Source organism: Nyctereutes procyonoides, unplaced genomic scaffold (genome assembly GCF_905146905.1).
Source record: "Nyctereutes procyonoides isolate TBG_1078 unplaced genomic scaffold, NYPRO_anot_genome, whole genome shotgun sequence".
In the NCBI taxonomy this organism is placed as follows: Eukaryota; Metazoa; Chordata; class Mammalia; order Carnivora; family Canidae; genus Nyctereutes; species Nyctereutes procyonoides.
Window position 1 is genome coordinate 42,981,383 of NW_026575052.1, and position 19,507 is coordinate 43,000,889.

The window sequence follows — 19,507 nt, forward strand, 5'->3', positions numbered from 1 at the left end:
GCTCTCTTCAGGGAGCCTGATGTGCACTCAATCCTGGGACCCCCAGATCACGCCCTGAGCCAAAGGCAGATGCTCAACCACTGAGCCACCTAGATGTCCCTAAAAATGCTATGTTTAAAAAGAGGTAACACATACAACTAGTTCAAAATTCAAAAGGTCAATGAGGTATACAGTAGGAAGTCCCTCTCTATTTCTGTCTCCCAGTCCTTCTCCCCAAAGGCAACCTATGCTACCAGTCTCTTTCCAGGAAGATTCTATGCATATATAAGGATATGTGTAAATTCCTTTTTTTTCCCCACAGTGACCATATATTTGACATACTGCCTTGCACCTTGGTTTATTTTATTAAGCATTCTATTTTGAAAATCCTTCTGCATCAGTCCATAAACATCTGCCTCATTCTTTTTAGTGGCCACATAATATTCTGTGTTTTTTTTAAGGTTTTATTTATTCATGATAGACATAGAGAGAGAGAGAGAGGCAGAGACACAGGCAGAGGGAGAAGCAGGCTCTGTGCAAGGAGCCTGATGCGGGACTCAATCCCGGGAATGCAGGATCGTGTCCTGAGCCAAAGGCAGGTGCCGAACCGCTGAGCCACCCAGGGATCCCCAATATTCTGTGTTTTTAGATGTCCTTTATTGAAGACAATGTTTTGCTTTTAATATACTGTGATAAATACCCTTTTATAAAGTAATTTTGCAGCGATATAGAATAATCATCCAGGGATAGAAATGCTGAGTTAAAGATTATGTTCATTTAAATGTATGCAAATCTTGCCAAATTATCTTCCAAAATGGCTGTACCCGTTTATACTGTCACCAAAAACATACAAGGCCTATTTTCCTGTATCCTCTTATCAAAGTATGGACTTTTATCAATCAGATTCGTACAAGATATCTCATAATAGTTTGTTTGCATTTTTGTTTTGAGGGAATTATTATGAGGACTGTCCCCTCCTCTGATCTACATGGGCAACTCTATCATCTATGGGGAAAGCAGCAAAGAGAGCATAAGGCTATCATCATCGTTTGAAGAAATTCTTTCAAGACTCACTGGAACAAGTCACTTAGTCTTCCATATTTCAAAAGAGCCAGGGGAGCTTGAACTGGCTTCAAACATAATGTTACTGTGCTTAACTCCTCTTTGACTTTTTTTTAAATTTCCCATTTTCACCATTTTTTAAAAGATTTTTATTCTTATTTATTCATGAGAGACACAGAGAAATAGAGAGGCAGAGAATAGGCAGAGGGAGAAGCAGGTTCCAAGCAGGGAGCCTAATGCGGGACTTGATCCGGGGACTCTAGGATCATGCCCTGAGCCAAAGGCAGATGCTCAACCGCTGAGCCACCCAGGTGTCCCCTCTTTGAGTTCTTCTTAATGTCCAATTATGATCACATATATATGTCAATTAGCAAAATTATGGCAAGTACTATTTCAGCCACCCTGGATGCAGAAAGATACACATCCTAGCTACAGAAAAACACAACTAGAGCAGATGCTAACTCATACTGAGTGCTATGTGCATACAATGTATGCCTTATTTAACCCTCACAATGATTTTATAGGATACTTTTATTATCCCATTTTTTTTTAACAGCTAGGGAAACTGAGAAATAAGGTTGAGTAACTTGCCCAAGTTTGCAGGGCTTGTGTGCTGTATAGCTGGTATTCAAATCCAGGAGGTGACTCTGGAGCCAAAGCTTTTGACCACTACTAGATCATACCACCTGTGCCAAGTGGGTGTGAGTTGGGAGAAAAAGCACATGGATGCATGAGAGAAGAACAATGCCTTTGAGTGTGTGAGCTGAACTCTTGCTGAACTGGCAAGTGGCAAAGGAGCAGAGGCAGGTAACCAAGAAATGGTCTTTTCTCTGGGTGCCGACAGTAGTGGACATTTAGATGTGCAAGGCTTTAAAAAATGTGTCGAAACTTCCTGCTCTTTACTAAATACCAGAAAAAAACTTGTCTGACTTCAAGTACCTTTTTTTTTAAAGATTTATTTATTTTTATTTATGATAGACACACAGAGAGAAAGAGGCAGAGACACAGGAGGAGAAGCAGGCTCCATGCTGGGAGCCCGACGTGGGAGCTCGACGTGGGACTCAATCCGGGGACTCCAGGACCGCGCCCTGGGCCAAAGGCAGGCGCCAAACCGCTGAGCCACCCAGGGATCCCCTGACTTCAAGTATCTTAAATACTTCTCAATTTGGACACTTAAATACATTAACAGAAAATGATAGTTGCAAGTAAATATAATTTTTAGTGACAGATATCAGTTCTAGGGACTTAAAAAGTGAGCTTAAGAATCATTTGAGGTGCTAACAAAACTGTCCACATGTAAGTGACAAGCCCAAACCACTTACTCCGCTAAACAAGCTACTTTTAGTAAATGCATTCTTCCCACCTCCACTGCAGTCCAAGAGCTGGGGCAGGGTAGTATGGGGGCTTGTGGCTGAAGCTGGAGTGCCACACTGGAAAAAATCAAAACAATAAGATAACTTATCCATCCTGAAGATTTCAAAAAACACATCTGAAAGTAAACAGGGTCAAATCATGATTAAGCAGCTTTCATTAAAGAAGCCTGGGTTTAATTAGGTTCTACAACTTTAAGGTATTTTACATTTACCTAGTGCCTTACAGGTGCATTGCACGCAGGTCTCAGATTGGAAAAGAAATTTTAAAAACCCTTCATAGGGAAAATAAAGAGCACTTGCACCGTATTGTTCATACCACAATTATTGCACCCAAATGACCTCCAGTCTTATCCGCTACTACAATCCATTTTCCACATATCAACCAGAACAATATTTTAAAACAAAAGTCAGATCCTCTCTCTTTGGTAAGACCTCTTCAGTGGCTTAAGGTAAGTTCTAAACATTTAATGTACCTACAAGGCACTGTAAAGTCCCATGCAATATTTGAGACATACTGATGCTAAAATTTATCTGACACTTCAGTTTAACTGGGTGTCCTGTATTTTGTTTGTCAAGCCTACACTCAGGAGATCCTCTACCATAATTTTATTTTTATTTTTTTAAGATTTATTTTATTTACTCAGAGAAAGAGAGAGAGAGAGAAAGGCAGAGACACAGGCAGAGGGAGAAGCAGGCTCCATGCAGGAAGCCCAATGTGGGACTCTATCCCAGGTCTCCAGGATCACACCCCAGGCTGCAGGAGGCGCCAAACAGCTGCGCCACCGGGGCTGCCCCATAATAATTTTTTAAATGTGGCAAGTGGTTCTTTGTTTTCCCCAATACAGGGTCAGCTCTGCCAGGGAAGGACCCATGCAGCTTAAGATTTTTTTTTTTTAAGTAAGCTCTACATCTCACCTGGAGCTGGAACTAACAACCCCCAGGATCAAGAGTCTTATGTTCTATGGACTGAGCCAGCCAGGCACCCCAGGACCTATGCTGCCTTGATCACTGTCTCATATCGGGCATGGCAGATATTCCACAAATATAGAGAAGTAGAGCTATCTGAACAGAGCCCAGGCACCCTTGGTTGGGAGTTAACTCTACAGACACTAGCCTCACATCCACAGGTGAATAAAATGATCATCTTACTTTTTCAGAGTATCTCCAGGGTGGTAATATTGACTTCTCAACAAAGGCTTTAAGGTAACCCCCCCAGGTTTCATATTAAGGACTTTGAGCTTTCAACATATTTCATTTGACCTTAAGGCAAATATTAATGAGGTACAGAGACTCAGAGAAGGTGAACAGCTTAGTCCATGATGACCAATGAATGGGAATAACAATTCTGACCCTAGGAGGGACTTTGTGCTCTTTCCACTGTACCCCATGGCCATCTGGGCTGATAAGAATCAGAATTTCTAGGTCCTTCCTCCTCATCCAGAAAGGTTCTCAAGGAAAAACTCTGACATCTGACCACTCTGCACAGGTTTCACTGCTCATCCCATAATGGTTCCCCCACAACAGCTTGAGGAGACAGCAAGTTTTGGCACCTGTATTTTGAACGACAGGTGGTTCTCAGCTTATCAAGTTACAAATGACGCTATTTAGGTCTAGAGACTAAAGACTTTGCTCAGGGTTACAGGGAAACAGGAATAAAACTGACCAGAACCCCAAATCCTTCTGTCTCTTTTCTGCATCCCTAAGAAACAACACCCCACACTCAACGAAATTTCTGACATTTGTCAGGTTTCTTCTTAAATGAGGTGGGAATGGCTGAAGCTGCTCTTGGGACGCCTAGCAGCCTCACCTGGATACCTCTGGAAAGTTCATCAGGCTGAGGGGGTCTGTGGGTTTCCTGCCACTGAGACCTCCCCAGAAGGCTGACCAGATGCTACTGTGCCCCTTTTCCCAAGAGCTGGGGCCCCTTAGGGAGACTGACTTCAGGCTTAGGACTCCAGCCTCTCCCAGGACAGGACGCTAGGTTCTAAACCATCAGTGCCCTGAGGAAACTGCCACGTTCAGCCCCCAGCCCCGTTTCTCCCGCCTGGGCGCCTCCAGCTCCAGCTCCAGCTCCACTTTTGTGCGCTTCTGAAGGTGCAGACCCCGAGAGCAGGGAATAATAACCAGGGAAGGTGGAGCCGCCAGGGCAGAGGGCTGGGAGCTAACAACCTAAACGGAAGAGGCCGCGAGGAATTCGATCAGGCTAGCAATGCAACCCTCGAACTACGTCACGTCCTTAACCGCTCCAGCTCCCCGGGGTTGGGGAGGCAGGTGTGCAGCAAGCGCTGCGGGAGTGCGGGCGCGCTCCTGACGTTCGCCGGGGTGGGGGGTGGGGGTGTCTCCCGCCTGGTTTCCAGCGCAAGTGCCTGCCTGGCGGCTGGACTAGCCCCCAGACACGCAGCGCAGAAGAACCTGTGGAGGCTCTGCTCCCCGAAACCAGCGCGGGGAGGGAGGGGTACCGGATCCTGGGGGCCTGCCTAAAAGGATTACAAACGCAGTGGAATGAGAATTACTGCTCGGGCAGCCCCGCTGGCTCAGCGGTTTAGCGCCGCCTGCAGCCAGTGCGTGATCCTGGGGACCTGGGATCGAGTCCCAAGTCGGGCTCCCTGCATGGAGCCTGCTTCTCCCTCTGCCTGGGTCTCTGCCTCTCTCTCTCTGTCTCTCATGAATAAATAAAATCTTAAAAAAAAAATTCTCTCTCCCCGTTCTTCTGCCCTTTCTCCCCACACTTGCACTTTCTCTCTAAATATTAACTGATCTATAAAAAAAAATAGAATTATTGCCTCGGAGGGTCACCAAGGAAAACCTCCCGCGCCGACAGATTTCTGGTTGGAAACTGACCTTGAATTACGGATTATAGTCGGCCTGAGGGGCGCCCTGGCGCCCGGCCCCGCCCACGACGGTATCTCTCTCGGGGGGGGGGGGGGAGGGCTCGCTCCGCCCGGCCGCCGCCCCACCCCCACCCCGTGGCGCGCGCAGCTCCCGCCGCCTCCCCGCTGCGTTACCCGGGTAACGCGGGACGCGCGCGGAACCCGCGGGGCAGAGCGGGTGAGCTGGGCCGGCCGTGGCTCCGCCTCTCCCTTGCCAGCGGCGCGGGCTACCGGCTGCCAGGCGCTCGCTCCGAAGCGGTTCTTTAGCCGGGAAAGCGCGGCCGCGTGCCGCTGGGCGATCGTCCAGTGAGGAGCCGGGGGTGTGGTAGGGGGAAGGCGCCGCCGAGTACTTAGGGCCTCGCCCGCGGGCCGGCCAGCCCACTTCGTCCTCCCCGGTGTGCGGCCACCGGGCGGCAGCATGGTGACCCCTTGCCCCAGCAGCCTCGTGAGCCCCGCCGCCCGGGCTGGGAAGCAGGACAACGACCAGAACCTCCGCGCCCCGGTGAAGAAGAGCAGGCGCCCACGCCTCCGCAGAAAGCAGCCGCTGCAGCCGCTGCAGCCGTGCCCGCTCCCCGGAGACTCCGGTGTTTGCGACCTGTTCGAGTCCCCCAGCTCCGGGTCTGACGGTGCAGAGAGCCCCGCCGCGTCCGCGGCGCTGGGCTGCAGCCCCCTGCCCCCTCCTGCCCAGGAGGCGGTGCAGCTCGACCTGCAGACCTTCCGGGACTACGGCCGGAGCTGCTACGTCTTCCGCAAGGCGCGGGAGAGCCACTTCCACCCGCGGGAGTCGCTGGCGCGGCAGCCGCAAGTGAGGCGCTGGGAGAGCGAGCTTCCCACGGCGCTCCTCCTCCCTCGGGCTCTTGCCTCCTCCGTCCGTCTGCCCCCCCACGCGCCCCGGGGCACGGAGGTTCGCGGTCCGAGCGGGGAGGGCCTCGGGGGGGGGGGCGGGCCACCAGCCACATTTTACCAACGGAGAACAGTGAGGCCTAGACGGCTTAAGGCAGCTGCCCGAGGTGCCCGTGCTGGTTAGCGGGAACTCGGTAGAAGGCGGAGGAGTTGAGTCCGTACTCCTCCCGCCCCCGGGCAAGTTTATTTAACAATTCTGGGCTTATTTCTGCAGCTGCGAGGCGGTGGCCCTCTCCCCTCCTTGAATTGCCGAGAGGATTACGCGAGGTAACGTGTATACACACGCGGCGCAGGGCCAGGTACGAGCCCGACCACCGCTTTGGGCGCAGCAGCGCGGTCCCAGTGTTTCCCAGTTTGCAGCACACTGAGGTTTTTCTTTTTTGTCCCGTCCCCCAGGGAAGCTCCCTGAGTTTTCTTGACTGGTTCCTTCTTCGGGCCCTCTTGGCCCTAAGCTCAAAGGGCCCTCCTCCCATGCCCCCCCGGCAGGTAACGGCAGAGTCCCGCTGTAAGCTGCTCAGCTGGCTGATCCCCGTGCACCGCCAATTCCGCCTCTCCTTCGAATCGCTCTGCCTGACGGTGAACACTCTGGACCGCTTTCTTACCACCACGCCTGTGGCTGCCGACTGCTTCCAGCTGCTTGGGGTCACATCCCTGCTCATCGCGTGCAAACAGGTACCTCCACCAGGCGGGGTCTAGGGTACAGCCAGACTCTCGGCCACTCTCTGGCCACTACCCGGCTTTCCAGCGCACAAGATGTAGCTCTGGCCTCTCTGAATTCCTTTTGTCACACGTTTGCATATACCCCACAGCTTTAATTTCACGATGATTCCCCCACAAACTGAACAGCCAACGCTTTCATCGGGCCCCTAAAGAAATAGGCTGCAGTCCCCAAAGTAAATCCCAATAGCTCTTTGTAGCCATGCTATTCTAGACTCCGGAAAAAGAATATATTTAAAATTTCTCAAACCTTTTTTTAGCTGGACAGTAGTTAGAGAAACCGCGCTGGAAGTACGCCCCAGGTGATTAAAGTGGAAGTGACCGAGAGGCGAAGGCCCAGCTGTCTCGCTGGAAGGGATGGGGGGAGTCCTGGTTTTCTCCCGGGTTTGAAACTGGGATGGGCCTCGGCCCTGGATGCTGTGCTGCGGGGGCTGAGTGCCCCTGTGTTACAGGTGGAGGTGCACCCGCCGCGCGTGAAGCAGCTCCTGGCCCTGTGCTGCGGTGCCTTCTCCCGGCAGCAACTCTGCAACCTCGAGTGCATCGTGCTACACAAACTGCACTTCAGCCTGGGCGCGCCAACCATCAGCTTCTTCCTGGAACATTTCACGCACGCGCGTGTGGAGGCGGGGCAGGCTGAGGTCTCGGAAGCCCTGGAGGCGCAAGCCCTGGCGCGCGGGGTGGCGGAGCTGAGCCTGGCCGACTACGCCTTCACCAGCTACACTCCCTCGCTGCTGGCCATCTGCTGCCTGGCGCTGGCTGACCGTATGCTCCAGCTCCCGCGCCCCGTGGACCTGCGCCTAGGCGGGCACCCAGAGGCCGCACTGCAGGACTGCCTGGGCAAGCTGCAGCTTCTGGTGGCCATAAACGAAACCTCCCTGACTCACATGCTGCCCTTCCAGATACGAGAGAAGTGCAGACTGTCCCCGAAGTTGAAATGAAACAGACCTTTGGTTTCCTGTCTACCCTGCCCCGGCTGCTGGACCTTTCCCATTACTGTGAAAGAGTGCAGTCTCGATTCATGGCTCCCACTTGGTCAGGAGGTCATCCTGAAGGTTGTAAATAGTGTATGATAGTAGCGTCTCCCCCTTTATTTATTTTGCTACGAGCACATGAGGGACCCGAGTCTTTCCCCAATAAACAGGCTGTCTTCGTTCGTCTGAATGCTACTATTGCCTGTGTTATCTGTGGGGAGGAAGGTGAAGGCAGCTGGGGAATAGAGGTAGTAACAACCCAGGGGTCCTGCCTTCCTCCCTTCCACTCTGTAGTTAGGATACCTATGGGGAATCCCAGGTCCTTTGAGATGACAGTCACTAATAGGGTCAGTTGTAGACCTGTATTTTGTAACCCTGAGACTGAGGACTGCTCATTCCCAGAGGTCCAGAGGAAGGTGGGAAGTGAACCTGAATAGAACCCACAGCGGTTCAGGCTGTCTAGAGGGGCAGGGGGGGTGGGGCACAGAGGATGCCCAGCTGGGAAGCTTTGGGGACCACACATGCTGGCTGGCTAGGGCAAAACAAGACCTCTGACAGCTAACAGATGTTGGAAATGAAGGCTTTGCAGGCTGCTGCGGCCATTATAAATGGGGCCCATTTAACCTGCAATGACTTGGTTCAACAGCTCGCTTTTGTCTTACACCTGCTGCATGTGAGCCCAGGATAAAAATGCCATAGTAATAGCCATCATTGGGTGCTTAAATATACCAGGCACTGTGTTCAGCATTCATTATTACCCTCCAACAATTCTAGAGAGCGTATTCCATTTTTTTTCAGAGGAGGGCACTGGGCCACAGAGAGGGTAAACAATACTAGAGCAATCAGGATTTGAAGGCAGGTGATCAGAGCTCCACTGCTCAACTTCTCCCACTTACAGGTTTGTAAAAATGCTTAAAAAAAAAAAATCCTTGGGGATCCCTGGGTGGCGCAGTGGTTTGGCGCCTGCCTTTGGCCCAGGGCAGGATCCTGGAGACCCGGGATTGAATCCCACGTCGGGCTCCCTGCATGGAGCCTGCTTCTCCCGCTGCCTGTGTCTCTGCCTCTCTCTGTCTCTTGTGAATAAATAAAATCTTAAAAGAAAAATCCTTAGCGGACTCTACTGAGCACACAGGGCTCCATCTCACAGCCCTGAGATCATGACCCTTAGCTCAACCTCAGCCAAATCCAAGAGTCTAGACACTTAACAAACTGCACCGGCCAGGTGCCTCAGAGGTATGGGTTTAATGAGATGTTCCATATAAATCCCCCTGCACATATAGCAAATTTTCAAGTAATGAAGACTAGTGGCAGCCTGTACAATAATGGGGAGGAGATTACACAAAAACTTGATGAAGTAGAAGACAAATATAGGAAAACGTTAGCTATTGGAGGGGAACATACTGCTATTCATTGCACTGCTTTTCAAATTTTCTGTAAGATTTTTAAAAAGTTTTTTTGGGGAACAAAGTCATGTTCTACTACATTTATAATCAATTTAAATGTATGACAAATTTCCATTAATGAAAAGGCAAATGCAAACCAGATTGAGACTCTTCCTTGTATTTCTCTTCACAAGGCCCCCCCCCCCAGGTACTCTCCAGCATCTAGAGCATTTGCTCTGAGCCCCTCAGATCCCTTCTCTCCCCACATGTTAATGTGTTGAGTTCTCCAGGAACTTGCTTGCCTTTGGCTCAGGGATCCAGAAGTGGTGATCCTGAAGCTGTTTGAGGAAAAGCTGGTCTGGGATGATGAAAAGGAGGAGGAGGAAAAATATCATCTGAACTAAGTCCCAAAATATCTAGAGCCCTTTAAACCGACTGTTAAGGGTGAGAGTAGGGCCACTGGCTCTTTTACAAAAGAGTGATTTTGGGGAAAAGTTTCATCAGCATTCACTCCATCAGCCAGGATCAATATGGGTGAGTTGGTTCTAGAATCATCCAGATTAGGAGTCATATGCTCATGCTATTCCAGCTCTTTTTGCCACATTTTTATGTACAATGCCCCTATTTTTTTTACTACACTTTGGGACTCACTGATGAAAAATGAATATTCTGTAAAATCAGGGATGGTCGCGTGTATAGAGATCTCCCCAGAGAAGCATCCAGAGCTTCAGAGTAGGGAAGCTCTGAACTAAGCGCTCAACTCTGAACTAAGAGCTTCCCTACTACTTTTACAGACTGGAAAGATGGATAGGGATAGAGGACTGTCTAGTGACTAGGCTATACAGGAATCAGAAAAAAAGCCAAGAATAAGTTGTGGGAAGTCGGAGGTGCAGTTGAAAAGCCTCCTTAAAACATCAACAACATTAATTTATCCACACCAAGCACCAGCTGCATTACAAAAATCTCATTTTAATAGCACCTCTATTGAAGTGTTATGCTTTTCCTTAAAGAAAAAAAAAACCGATTTTATTTAAAAGTAATCACACCCAATGTAGGGCTGGAACTGACAACGCTAAGATCAGAGTCACATGCTCCACCAACTGAGCCAGCTAGGTGCCTCAGCGTTATGCTTTTTCCTCAAGATCTGGGGCTGACCTATCTGGTGGAGCCTAGGTCCAATCCTCAGGCACTCTGACCCTGAAGCCAAAGCACCTCGCCATCAGTGACACCACACCAGCTCTAGATGCCTGACCTTACCTCAGCCAGGTCCCCGCATTTATAGAGGAGTTAAAAAGTCTCTGAGCCTATACTAGCTCTACTGTTGCAGAACCATCTCCAACACTGCTAAGGGTGTCTTTATTAATCCACATAATAGGGAGAAATAAAAAAGGGATCATGCCAGTTTAAAAGAGGATTTTCATCGCTACTACTGGGTATGGGACACAAGGTTCCCAATAGCTTACCAAGATAATTTCAGATGTTCAATGTTGATGTAAGAGTGGTCTGACAGAGACGCCCTCACCCAGGGATTTAGAGATGCCCCTTCTTGGGAAAGGCCTGCGTCTTGGGAAGGGCAGCAAGGCCGGCTGGGAACCGGGGTGGCCAAATGCTGCGGTGGGCAGATGAGGTCTTGTGTGCGGGTGGGAGTCAGAAGGAGACTGGGATCTTAGGGGATTTGGGGTCGACCTGAATCTTCAGACGCCGCTTTTAAAGGCTGCACTCGGGCGTCGCTGCCCCGGAAAGTGCGGGGCCAGGGGGACCGGGTGCGGCTCTAGGCATCAGGCCAAGAGAAAGCGTGTCCTAGCCCGAGGGTCAAAACCAGAAGCGGCGCGCCCCCAGCCTTGGGGGAACGGTCTTCTGTAACCGCGGGCAGTTCTGGGGAGTCCTTGCTCCAATTCCACATCCGCATCAGATCTGGCGGTCAGATGCCAGAGGCCGGCTTCGACGAGTGTGCCTTATGGCTGGGGTGCGACGGGAATGAACCAGGGGTCGTTAACTTTTTCATGCCTGCTGTCCAAAAGCAGAGAGGCGGGACCCCGTGTTAGGGGCCGGTGGGGCTCGTCCCCCTCTTCTCCGCCTTCCTGCGGCGCGGCGCGGCCCGGGAGGCGGCGGCGCCAACGCTCTCCGAAAGGGCGCCCGCGGGCCCGGGCCCCGCGCTCGCCGCTCCCGGGGGAAGCGCCGTTGCCAGGTTGGGCTGAACGCCTCCGCCCGCGCGCAGATTGTCCGGGGCTGACGGCGCCACCTCCCGCGCTCCGGCGCGAGCCGCCCCGCCCGCGCGCCAGTCTTGCCTCGGGCCGGCCCTCCCTCCGCACCGCCACAGCCACCCCGGCCTCCGCCCGCCACGCGCAGCGCCGCCGAGAGCCGCCCGCTCCTCCAGCCGCGGCCACCGCGTCCGAATGAGCGGCGCCGGGAGGCGGGATGCAGTCGTGCCGGGGCGCCGCGGCCGGACGCCGAGCCTTCGACAGCATCTGCCCCAACAGGATGCTGGCGCCGCGGGGCCGGCCCTTCTGCAAGCCCGGGAAGCTGGAGAGGAAGGTGGGCGGCGGGCCGTGCCGGGCAGGGTCCGCACGCTCCGGGGCCCCAGGGCTGACCCAGGCCCACCGTTTCTGTGTCCGGCTAGTTCGCCCCTCCGCGGAAGTCCTTCCCTGGCGGCGGCGGCGGCGGCGGCCCAGCGTCTGTGTACGAGGACCCCCGGGGCGCGGAGCCCGCTGCGCTGCCAGGTGAGCCTGGTGGCTCCCGCACGGTGCCTGGGGTTCCCCGCGCCGGGGTGGGGGGAAGGGCCCGCGCGGCTCGGAAGAGCGTTGCTGCCCCGGGCCCCGACGTCGCGGCGGGGCTGGCAGCGGCGAGCCCCGGCGGAGAGACTCAGGGTCGGCCGCGCGCGCGCCCGGTTCTCCCCCGCAGCCCTCACCACCATAGACCTGCAGGACCTCGCCGACTGCTCCTCGCTACTCGGCTCCGACGCGCCCCCTAGCGGTGACTTGGCCGCCTCGCAGGTACCTCCCTTTCGCTCGAAGCCGGGCGGCCTCCGACAGCCCAGAGTCCCACTCCGGAGTCCAGGGTTCGCTTCCGCAAAGGCTCACTTGGGCGGGGAGCTCTGGCGCAGTTGGCTAGTGGGGGCAGACATCGTGCCGGAATCTCAGTCCCGAGGATCGGAACGTCTTCCTCCCGCCTAGTCCGCTGTGCCGGCATCCTCAGAGCTGTTTCTGACCCACCTGGAACAGAGGGGCCCACCTGGGGGGCTTCCCTCCAAGGAAGGGGTCTCCTGTTCTCGTCCCTGTCTATTCCCTGGAGCTGTGACAAGGAATCTGGAGATGCGCCCCGAGGAGCCAGGAGACTAGGTGGGAGCAAAGTTGAGCGCTGGGCACCTGGTACCTGTCCTGTCCATGCTCCCAGTAGTCCCTTCCCAGACACTTACTAACAATTTTCATTCCCTGGGTATCTAAGGAGTGTGAAGATTGAAGGATAACTACTCGATCAAGACTGGAAAAGATGAATAGAGTTTACATTTAGGGGAAGAGGAACAAAGGACAAAGAACTCTGGAAGAGTTCTGACAGCAAAAACGTTCCTCTTTGCAGAGATGGCTCTTGAGCAGTTGGGCATTAAAAAAAAAGTCATCCCCCCCCCCTCCAAAGGCTCATGTCACTTACCCTCATGGGGGCAAAGAGGTATTTGACTTTTTTTCCCCCCTTAAAAACCTATTTTCTTACTCCATCCCACTTCTCCCACTTGTCAGGGCTGACACTCCCCAGGTAGATGACCGAGCCCCTCAGCACTGGTGTCTGGGAGGCCAGAAGACTGCCTGGCTCATCCGAGGGATATGAAGTGTCCAGAAAGACAGGAGGCCTTAACCTGGCAGCAGGTCCTGGGGAGATGGGGTCCTGGGGGAAATGCCCAGCTCTGAACACTCCAGAAGATAAGACCACGCCCCAGAACTGAGGTTGGTGGTGGGACACAGCTTCCCAGGCACTCCCAAAATGCCTTTAGAATTGGATTAGAGCCCAGATGGACTCAGGGTAGGTGGCCAATGAGAGCAAAGATGGCTAAGGCCAGAGGTGAGAGTGGGCATTGCCCTGCAGAGGCCATTTTGTTTTTCTTTTTAGATCTGGATGTTCAGATAAGGAAAGACAATACCAGAGCATCTTTCAACTGACCCAGAGGCCCACTTACTCCATGTTTATTTTGCAAGTAATGAAAACCAAGCAGGCTCTTACTGAATTTTTGCTTAAGTATTCAGAACTTAAATTTCACATCTTGTTCTGTATTAGTCTTTTTTTTTTTTTTGGCTGCCATTGTAGTTTGGAAAAATGCCAGGTTTTTATCTAATTGGGGAGGTAGGATTCAAAGTTTCAAGCACAGAGTTCGTGCCAGATGGCCAAAGTGGCCGAGGACTTTTCCTGGGGGAGACAGAGCTGGTACAGACACCCCCTAGAGGAAGATCCCCTGGAAAACCATGGCCAGAGCACAGTCAGGTCAAATTTCCTAGCCTCCTTCCTGCTGGGTAAGGTGACCAGAGAGAGGAAACTCTCCAGAAGTATTTGACGTCCAAGATGAGCCAAGAACTTGGCATAGCATAGGAGGAAGCATTTCCTGGGCCCCATCTCGTGGTCAGGGTTTTGGCCAAATCTCTAGTAAGAAGAATCCTTCAGCCCTTGGAAAATGAGTCTGGTGTCTTGCTCCTTCAACCAGGACAGAACTTGTGCTTCAGGATTGGTCTCAGATCTTTCTAAGCACCTTTCCCTCTTATAGCCTCCGTTCCCAACTGATGCTTGAGGTCTCCCAGATTGAAGCACTCCTCCTGGAGGAAAGCTGATACTTGTACTTTCTTCAAGGTTAGGGTGAGAGTAAGTTCCTCTTCTTAGCAGTATTTGAATAGTAGGGAATGGCTTTGGGGTCATGAATATGATTAACACAAAGGAATCCATTAATAATAGTGGAATCAGTAGAGTAGATATTTCTGACACGCATTTTGGATGCATTCCCTCACACCCTGTGCCTTCTTTCCTTTTTCCCAGTGCTGTCTTCATTGGAAGGCAGGCTTTCCTTAAAAAAGGAGAAAAGCTGGAGGCTATGAGGCATGGAGGAAAGAAGACTGAAATAGTCACTATCATTTCAGGGCAGGAGCCCCAATTCTATTTCAGAGTTGGAGGACTTTGGGCAAATCCCTTCCTCTGTACTTCAGATTCTTCATCAGAGGGGGAGGAATCCCTTTCTGGGCCCTGCCTGCTTCCTACATTGTGCGAGAATTAACAGAGGGACTGCGCGAAGAGTGTTGTCAACTCTCAATGTGCGGGAAGGGAGGGAGTAAGAATGCGTCGGGGCTGCCAGCTGCCCAGGGTCTCCTGCCTCCCGCGCCGGGCCCACTGCTGGAACCCCGGGGAGTGTCCGGTTCGAGATGCGGGCGGTGCAGCACACCGGGCGGAGAAAGCAAACTCGGGCTTGTTGAGAGACCGAAGAGCGGTAGAGGCCCCGCTCGCCGCAAGCCGAACCGAAGCACGGCCCGTAGCATCCCGGACCCCTCGTCCTAGCCTAGCCTTTCCCTTCCTGTGCGGGGAGAAGGTGGGTGAGCTGTGAGGGGGGAGCCTTGGCGGCTCCCCCAAGTGCTTTGAGGCCTCAAGTTCCGCCTTTGGAGGCCCCCGCACCTGGCCCGCGGGGCTGGGGAGGAAAGGTGGAGTGTACGCGCACCGGCTCGCCTATCTTGGGCGTAGCTCCTCGGCGGGTCGGAGGTAAGTCGAACTGGAGGAACGGCTCGGGGCTCGCGGAGGCAGCGGGTCGGCAGGGGTCAGGGGGACTGTCCCCTGCCGGGGGCCGGGCGGGGGGCCACCGTGCTGCGCGGAACGGACTCTGGCCTCAAACGGCGCCGCGCAGCTTCAGCGCCCCCCAGGACCCTCGGGACCCGCTCGCCACCAGGGCAGTGCAGGCCTGCTGGGTTCCGAGCCTGGGATGGGGCCCCGATTTCCTGGTGGGAGCTCGGCGGCCCACGAGAGGGCCCCGGAGGGCCCCTGGCGGCCTGCAAGGGTTTCAGACCTGCGGGACTTGACCTAAACTAGTTCACGCCTCTGGTTTATTTCAGAACCATTGTCTGCCAACTGCAGAGGACTTCGATCTGCAGGAGTTCAGGGACACCGTGGATGACCTCATTGCAGGCAAGTGCCGGCTCCTTGCAGTTTAAATGAAGGAGGCGGGGTGTCTCCCACTCCGCAAATCACACTAGCTCAGATTTCGATTTCGTGGTCGCGCAGGTGGTCAACCCGACACCTGCCAACGTCGTCAGTAACTCGTCAATGGGTCGGGCTCCTTCATATTTATGAGACAACACCCTTTCTAATGGAGCAGATGAATCGCTGAATCTATATAGCTCTTTCTCAGTTTATCGGTTTGAGTTCTGGGAGAGGGAGCCCTACCCTGTGATGTGGCCAAGGAGAGGTTGGCTGGCAGGAGTGCACAGCACAGCGGACCTGTGTGACTTGAGGCAGGTTTGACCTGGCCCCCGCCGAGGCTGAATTCAGATAAACTCAATAGGCATATATGGAGCGCCTTGCTGTGTATGGAGAAGATACCAGAAAGGGCCTGGGGACGGTGGGGATTGCAAAGTGAGGGGTGCTTTACTTTCACAACATCTTCACATAAACCCTACACCTGGCGTGGCGCTTTGTCCCTGTAGCTTGCTGGGCACGAGTCTGAGGCTGCAAACCCAGCTCCCGCTCTTCCTCAGACTCATCCTCTTTGATGTCGCCTCCTCTGGCCGGCGGAGACTTCCCCTTCTCTCCTTGCGACGTATTGCCATTTGGGCCCTGTCTCTCTCCGCCGCTGGACCCAAGGGCCCTGCAGTCACCGCCGCTGCGCCCTCCGGACCCGCCCCCGCCGGAGCAGTACTGGAAGGAGGTGGCCGACCAGAACCAGAGGGCGCTGGGGGACGCGCTCGTTGAGAATAACCAAGTAGGGGCACTGGGCTGGCCGCCAGGAATCCCGGGTTGGGGACTGGGTATGGGGCCCAGGGCGGAAATGGGGGTTGCAGGAGGGGGAATGTGCCCCTGTGTAAGTCAGAACCAGTGGACGGGCCAGTGCTTCACGCAGCTGCTATGGCTCTAGTGGCTCTCCTCAGTTTCCAACCTCAGTAAGCGGGAATAATCCTACCTACCAGATTTTCCCAATATTTACTGAAGGCTTCTTATGTGCCTGGTATTGTGCTTATCAATTTACTTTTTCTTCTCATTTAATACTTACAACCACTGAACAAGAAGATACCGTTACTAGCCCCATTTTACAGGTTGGGAAACTGAGGCCCAGGAAGATGGAACTTCAGAGGCAGAGCCTGTATCTGCTTGTTGCCCAAGTCCGTACTCTTCACCACCACGCTACACTGAGGATTGAGATACATTTTGTCCAAGTGCTTTGTAAAAACAAAGGTCAAATAAACAAAAGTGATTATTACTCTCACCATGCGAATGGCTTTGGGTCCCCAGTTCCAGGTTAGAGGTTAGGATCCTGGTATAATTCACGCAGAGTATACAGATGAGACCGACCACGGTGGCCTACGTCCTAGTGTTTGGGTCTCCTCCTGCAGCTGCACGTGACGCTGACCCAGAAACAGGAGGAGATCGCCTCGCTCAAAGAGCGGAACGTGAAACTGAAGGAACTTGCCAGTCGGACCCGACACCTGGCCTCGGTGCTGGATGTAAGTGGGGTGCTGGCGTGTGGGACGCTGCGGGACGTCGGCAGTGTTCCCGGGCAGCCCCCACCCTGTCCCCAGTACGGGCCGCGGCGGGCCGCGGAGGAGGGCGCGGGCGGCTGGGGCTCGCTGAGCGGCTGGCAGCCCGCGTCTAAGTCCGCGGAGTTCCACGAGCGCGCGCGGCCGCTTTGCGCGCCCAGCGCCGGGGTGGGGTGGGGTGGGGTGGGGCGGGGGGGTCCGGCTGGCCCCACTTGGCGCTCCTCCGCATCGTTTGCAGAAGCTGATGATCACGCAGTCCCGGGATCGCGGAGCGACGGCCGAGCCCTTCCTGCTCAGGGCGACAGCCAAAAGGAGCCTGGAGGAGTTGTTCAGCGCTGCGGGGCAGGACTGCGCGGAAGTGGACGCCATCCTGCGGGAGATTTCCGAGCGCTGCGACGAAGCGCTGCAGAGCCGCGACCCCAAGCGGCTCCGGCTGCAGCCCGAGCCGGCGAGCAGGGAAGGCGTCCCGGGGAACCTGCACGGCGCCTTCCGGGGGCTGCGCACCGACTGCAGCCGGAGCGCGCTCAACTTGAGCCACAGCGAGCTGCAAGAGGGCGGCTCCTTCACCACCCCCATCCGCAGCCACAGCACCATCCGCACCCTCGCCTTCCCCCAGGGCAACGCCTTCACCATCCGGACGGCCAGCGGGGGTTACAAATTCCGCTGGGTCCCGAGTTGAGCGGCGATGTGGTTCCCCAGAACGCTGCCCGCGATCCGGACTGAAGCGCCGGAGGCTAAGCGGGAGCTGCTGGAACCGCTTCCCGACCCCGGCTTCTCGGAAGGCCTCCCCCTGCTGGGCCATTGCCACCCTGACACTTTTTTCAGGAACAACAACAACAACAACAAAGTCCCGATAATGATGTACTGTAAAGTCCTGGTGTAAAATACTGTACACTTCCTCCCCTTTCACAGTGCGTGTGTACACATATAAATCTCGATCAATTTTAAAAGTCTGTCTTTAGCAGCTTTGAATTATGTTCTTTTAGAACTGGAATGGACTTAGAAATCACTTAGCCATTTTAGAATTATACAATGACCTAGTTTTATAAGAAGGAAAAGGAGGCTCTAAGAGATTAAGTGATTTTCTATAATAATCATTATTGGGAACTTCCGGTCTTTCTCACCAGTCATTTAAAAATTGTAGGCCAGAAACCAGGTTTCTGAGTGACTGTTTCATTACATCACTCAACTTCCCCTGGAAGGACCCTTAGTTTTCGTACTGTTGAAAAAAAAGATTTTTTTAAGACTTTTATTCAGTCTGGAAGAATAAAAAATTAGGAGAGATAGCCAAACACTTGCTTTAGGGCAATAGAGAAAAATGTAGATGCTCAGAGGCAATGGGCTATCCACAAAATAGGTGCTAAACATATTTGTATAATGATCATTCATATAATTTTGTAAGATTTATGGTATATGTTTATATAAAGTATATATAGTTTATATTTCTGAACAGAATAATCACAAAAAGCAAACTTTGTTGGTGAAAAACATGTTTTAAGAAAATGGCATATTTTACTGAAAAAGAATATATATATTTGTGTGTGTGTGTGTGTGTGTGTGTGTGTGTGTGGGCACGGACGCACGTGCACCAGAAACCAAGTGTGGAAATCTTGCTAAAGGTAAAACTGTCTCTTTGAATTCCATCGATAAAACGGGGGTGCACATTCATGTCTTATATTTCTAGGGTTGATCTATGAAAAACATATATGTTATATAGTGGCTTCACTTTAATGCTTTTCTATTTCCTTTTGTGTGGGGTGTCTTTTTCCACTCTGTTGTGAAATTATGTGACTGGCATATGTCAAGTAGTGATTTGTCCCACCCTTCCCACTTCTCAACATGAGGGCTGCTTCTTGCATTTGTGGCCTCAGCTTGGGCACATTTCCAAACCTGTTACACCACGTCCCTCATTCTGCCTTCTAAGTGGTGGTATCAGATAACAGGTGAGCTGGGCAGGGTTGCAGAACCTGTTCCTCCAGGTTGTCCTAGGTACTGTTATCTGTACTTAGAAACAAACAAACAAAAAGTGATAAAATAGACCACATTTCCTCATATTTTGTCCAACAAACGGACTCTTAAAAAGTACACTGGACAGCTCAAAATTCTTTTCATCGGCTTATGTATAAAGTTACTGCAGTTCAGGTTCAGAAAAAAACAAAACCAACAAGGACTCTTAACTTGCCCTGAGAACCCATCAGCAGAAAGACACTGACAAATAAGGAGCAGGGAGCCCGTCTCCTTTTTTCCCAGTACAAAGAGGAGGGAGACCTTTGGGTTAGTGCCGAATGTCAAGGGGTTGGTGCCTCAGTGAAATAACTCTCCTTCACTGATCTCAAAGCTGTGGGGGAAACAAAAAGTAGCTTCTTCTACTTACTCTGAACTCAGGACCTCCTGCAGTAGAAACTCCTGTAAAAACACAGGAGAGGGGCCCCTGGGTGGCTCAATCAGTTAAGTGTCTGTCTTCAGCTCAGGTCATGATCCGGATCCCAGGCTTCCTGCTCAGTAGGGGAGTCTGCTTCTCCCTCTCCCTCTGCTTCTCCC

At 52.8% G+C, this 19,507-nt stretch overlaps 2 protein-coding genes across 2 annotated transcripts; both read left to right on the plus strand.

The window, feature by feature from the left end:
* The first annotated feature begins 5,702 nt into the window (after positions 1–5,702).
* On the plus strand, positions 5,703–7,842 carry CCNO (cyclin O). Its single transcript, XM_055332653.1, has 3 exons — positions 5,703–6,089; positions 6,674–6,859; positions 7,357–7,842. The coding sequence occupies exons 1-3, from the start codon at positions 5,703–5,705 to the stop codon at positions 7,840–7,842; spliced, it is 1,059 nt and encodes a 352-aa protein (XP_055188628.1).
* A 3,833-nt stretch (positions 7,843–11,675) lies between these two features.
* MCIDAS (multiciliate differentiation and DNA synthesis associated cell cycle protein) lies at positions 11,676–17,645 on the plus strand. Its single transcript, XM_055331120.1, has 7 exons — positions 11,676–11,792; positions 11,878–11,977; positions 12,159–12,250; positions 15,329–15,401; positions 15,971–16,194; positions 16,823–16,933; positions 17,205–17,645. Exons 1-7 carry the CDS (start codon positions 11,676–11,678, stop codon positions 17,643–17,645), a joined length of 1,158 nt encoding a protein of 385 aa, XP_055187095.1.
* Positions 17,646–19,507: the final 1,862 nt, after the last annotated feature.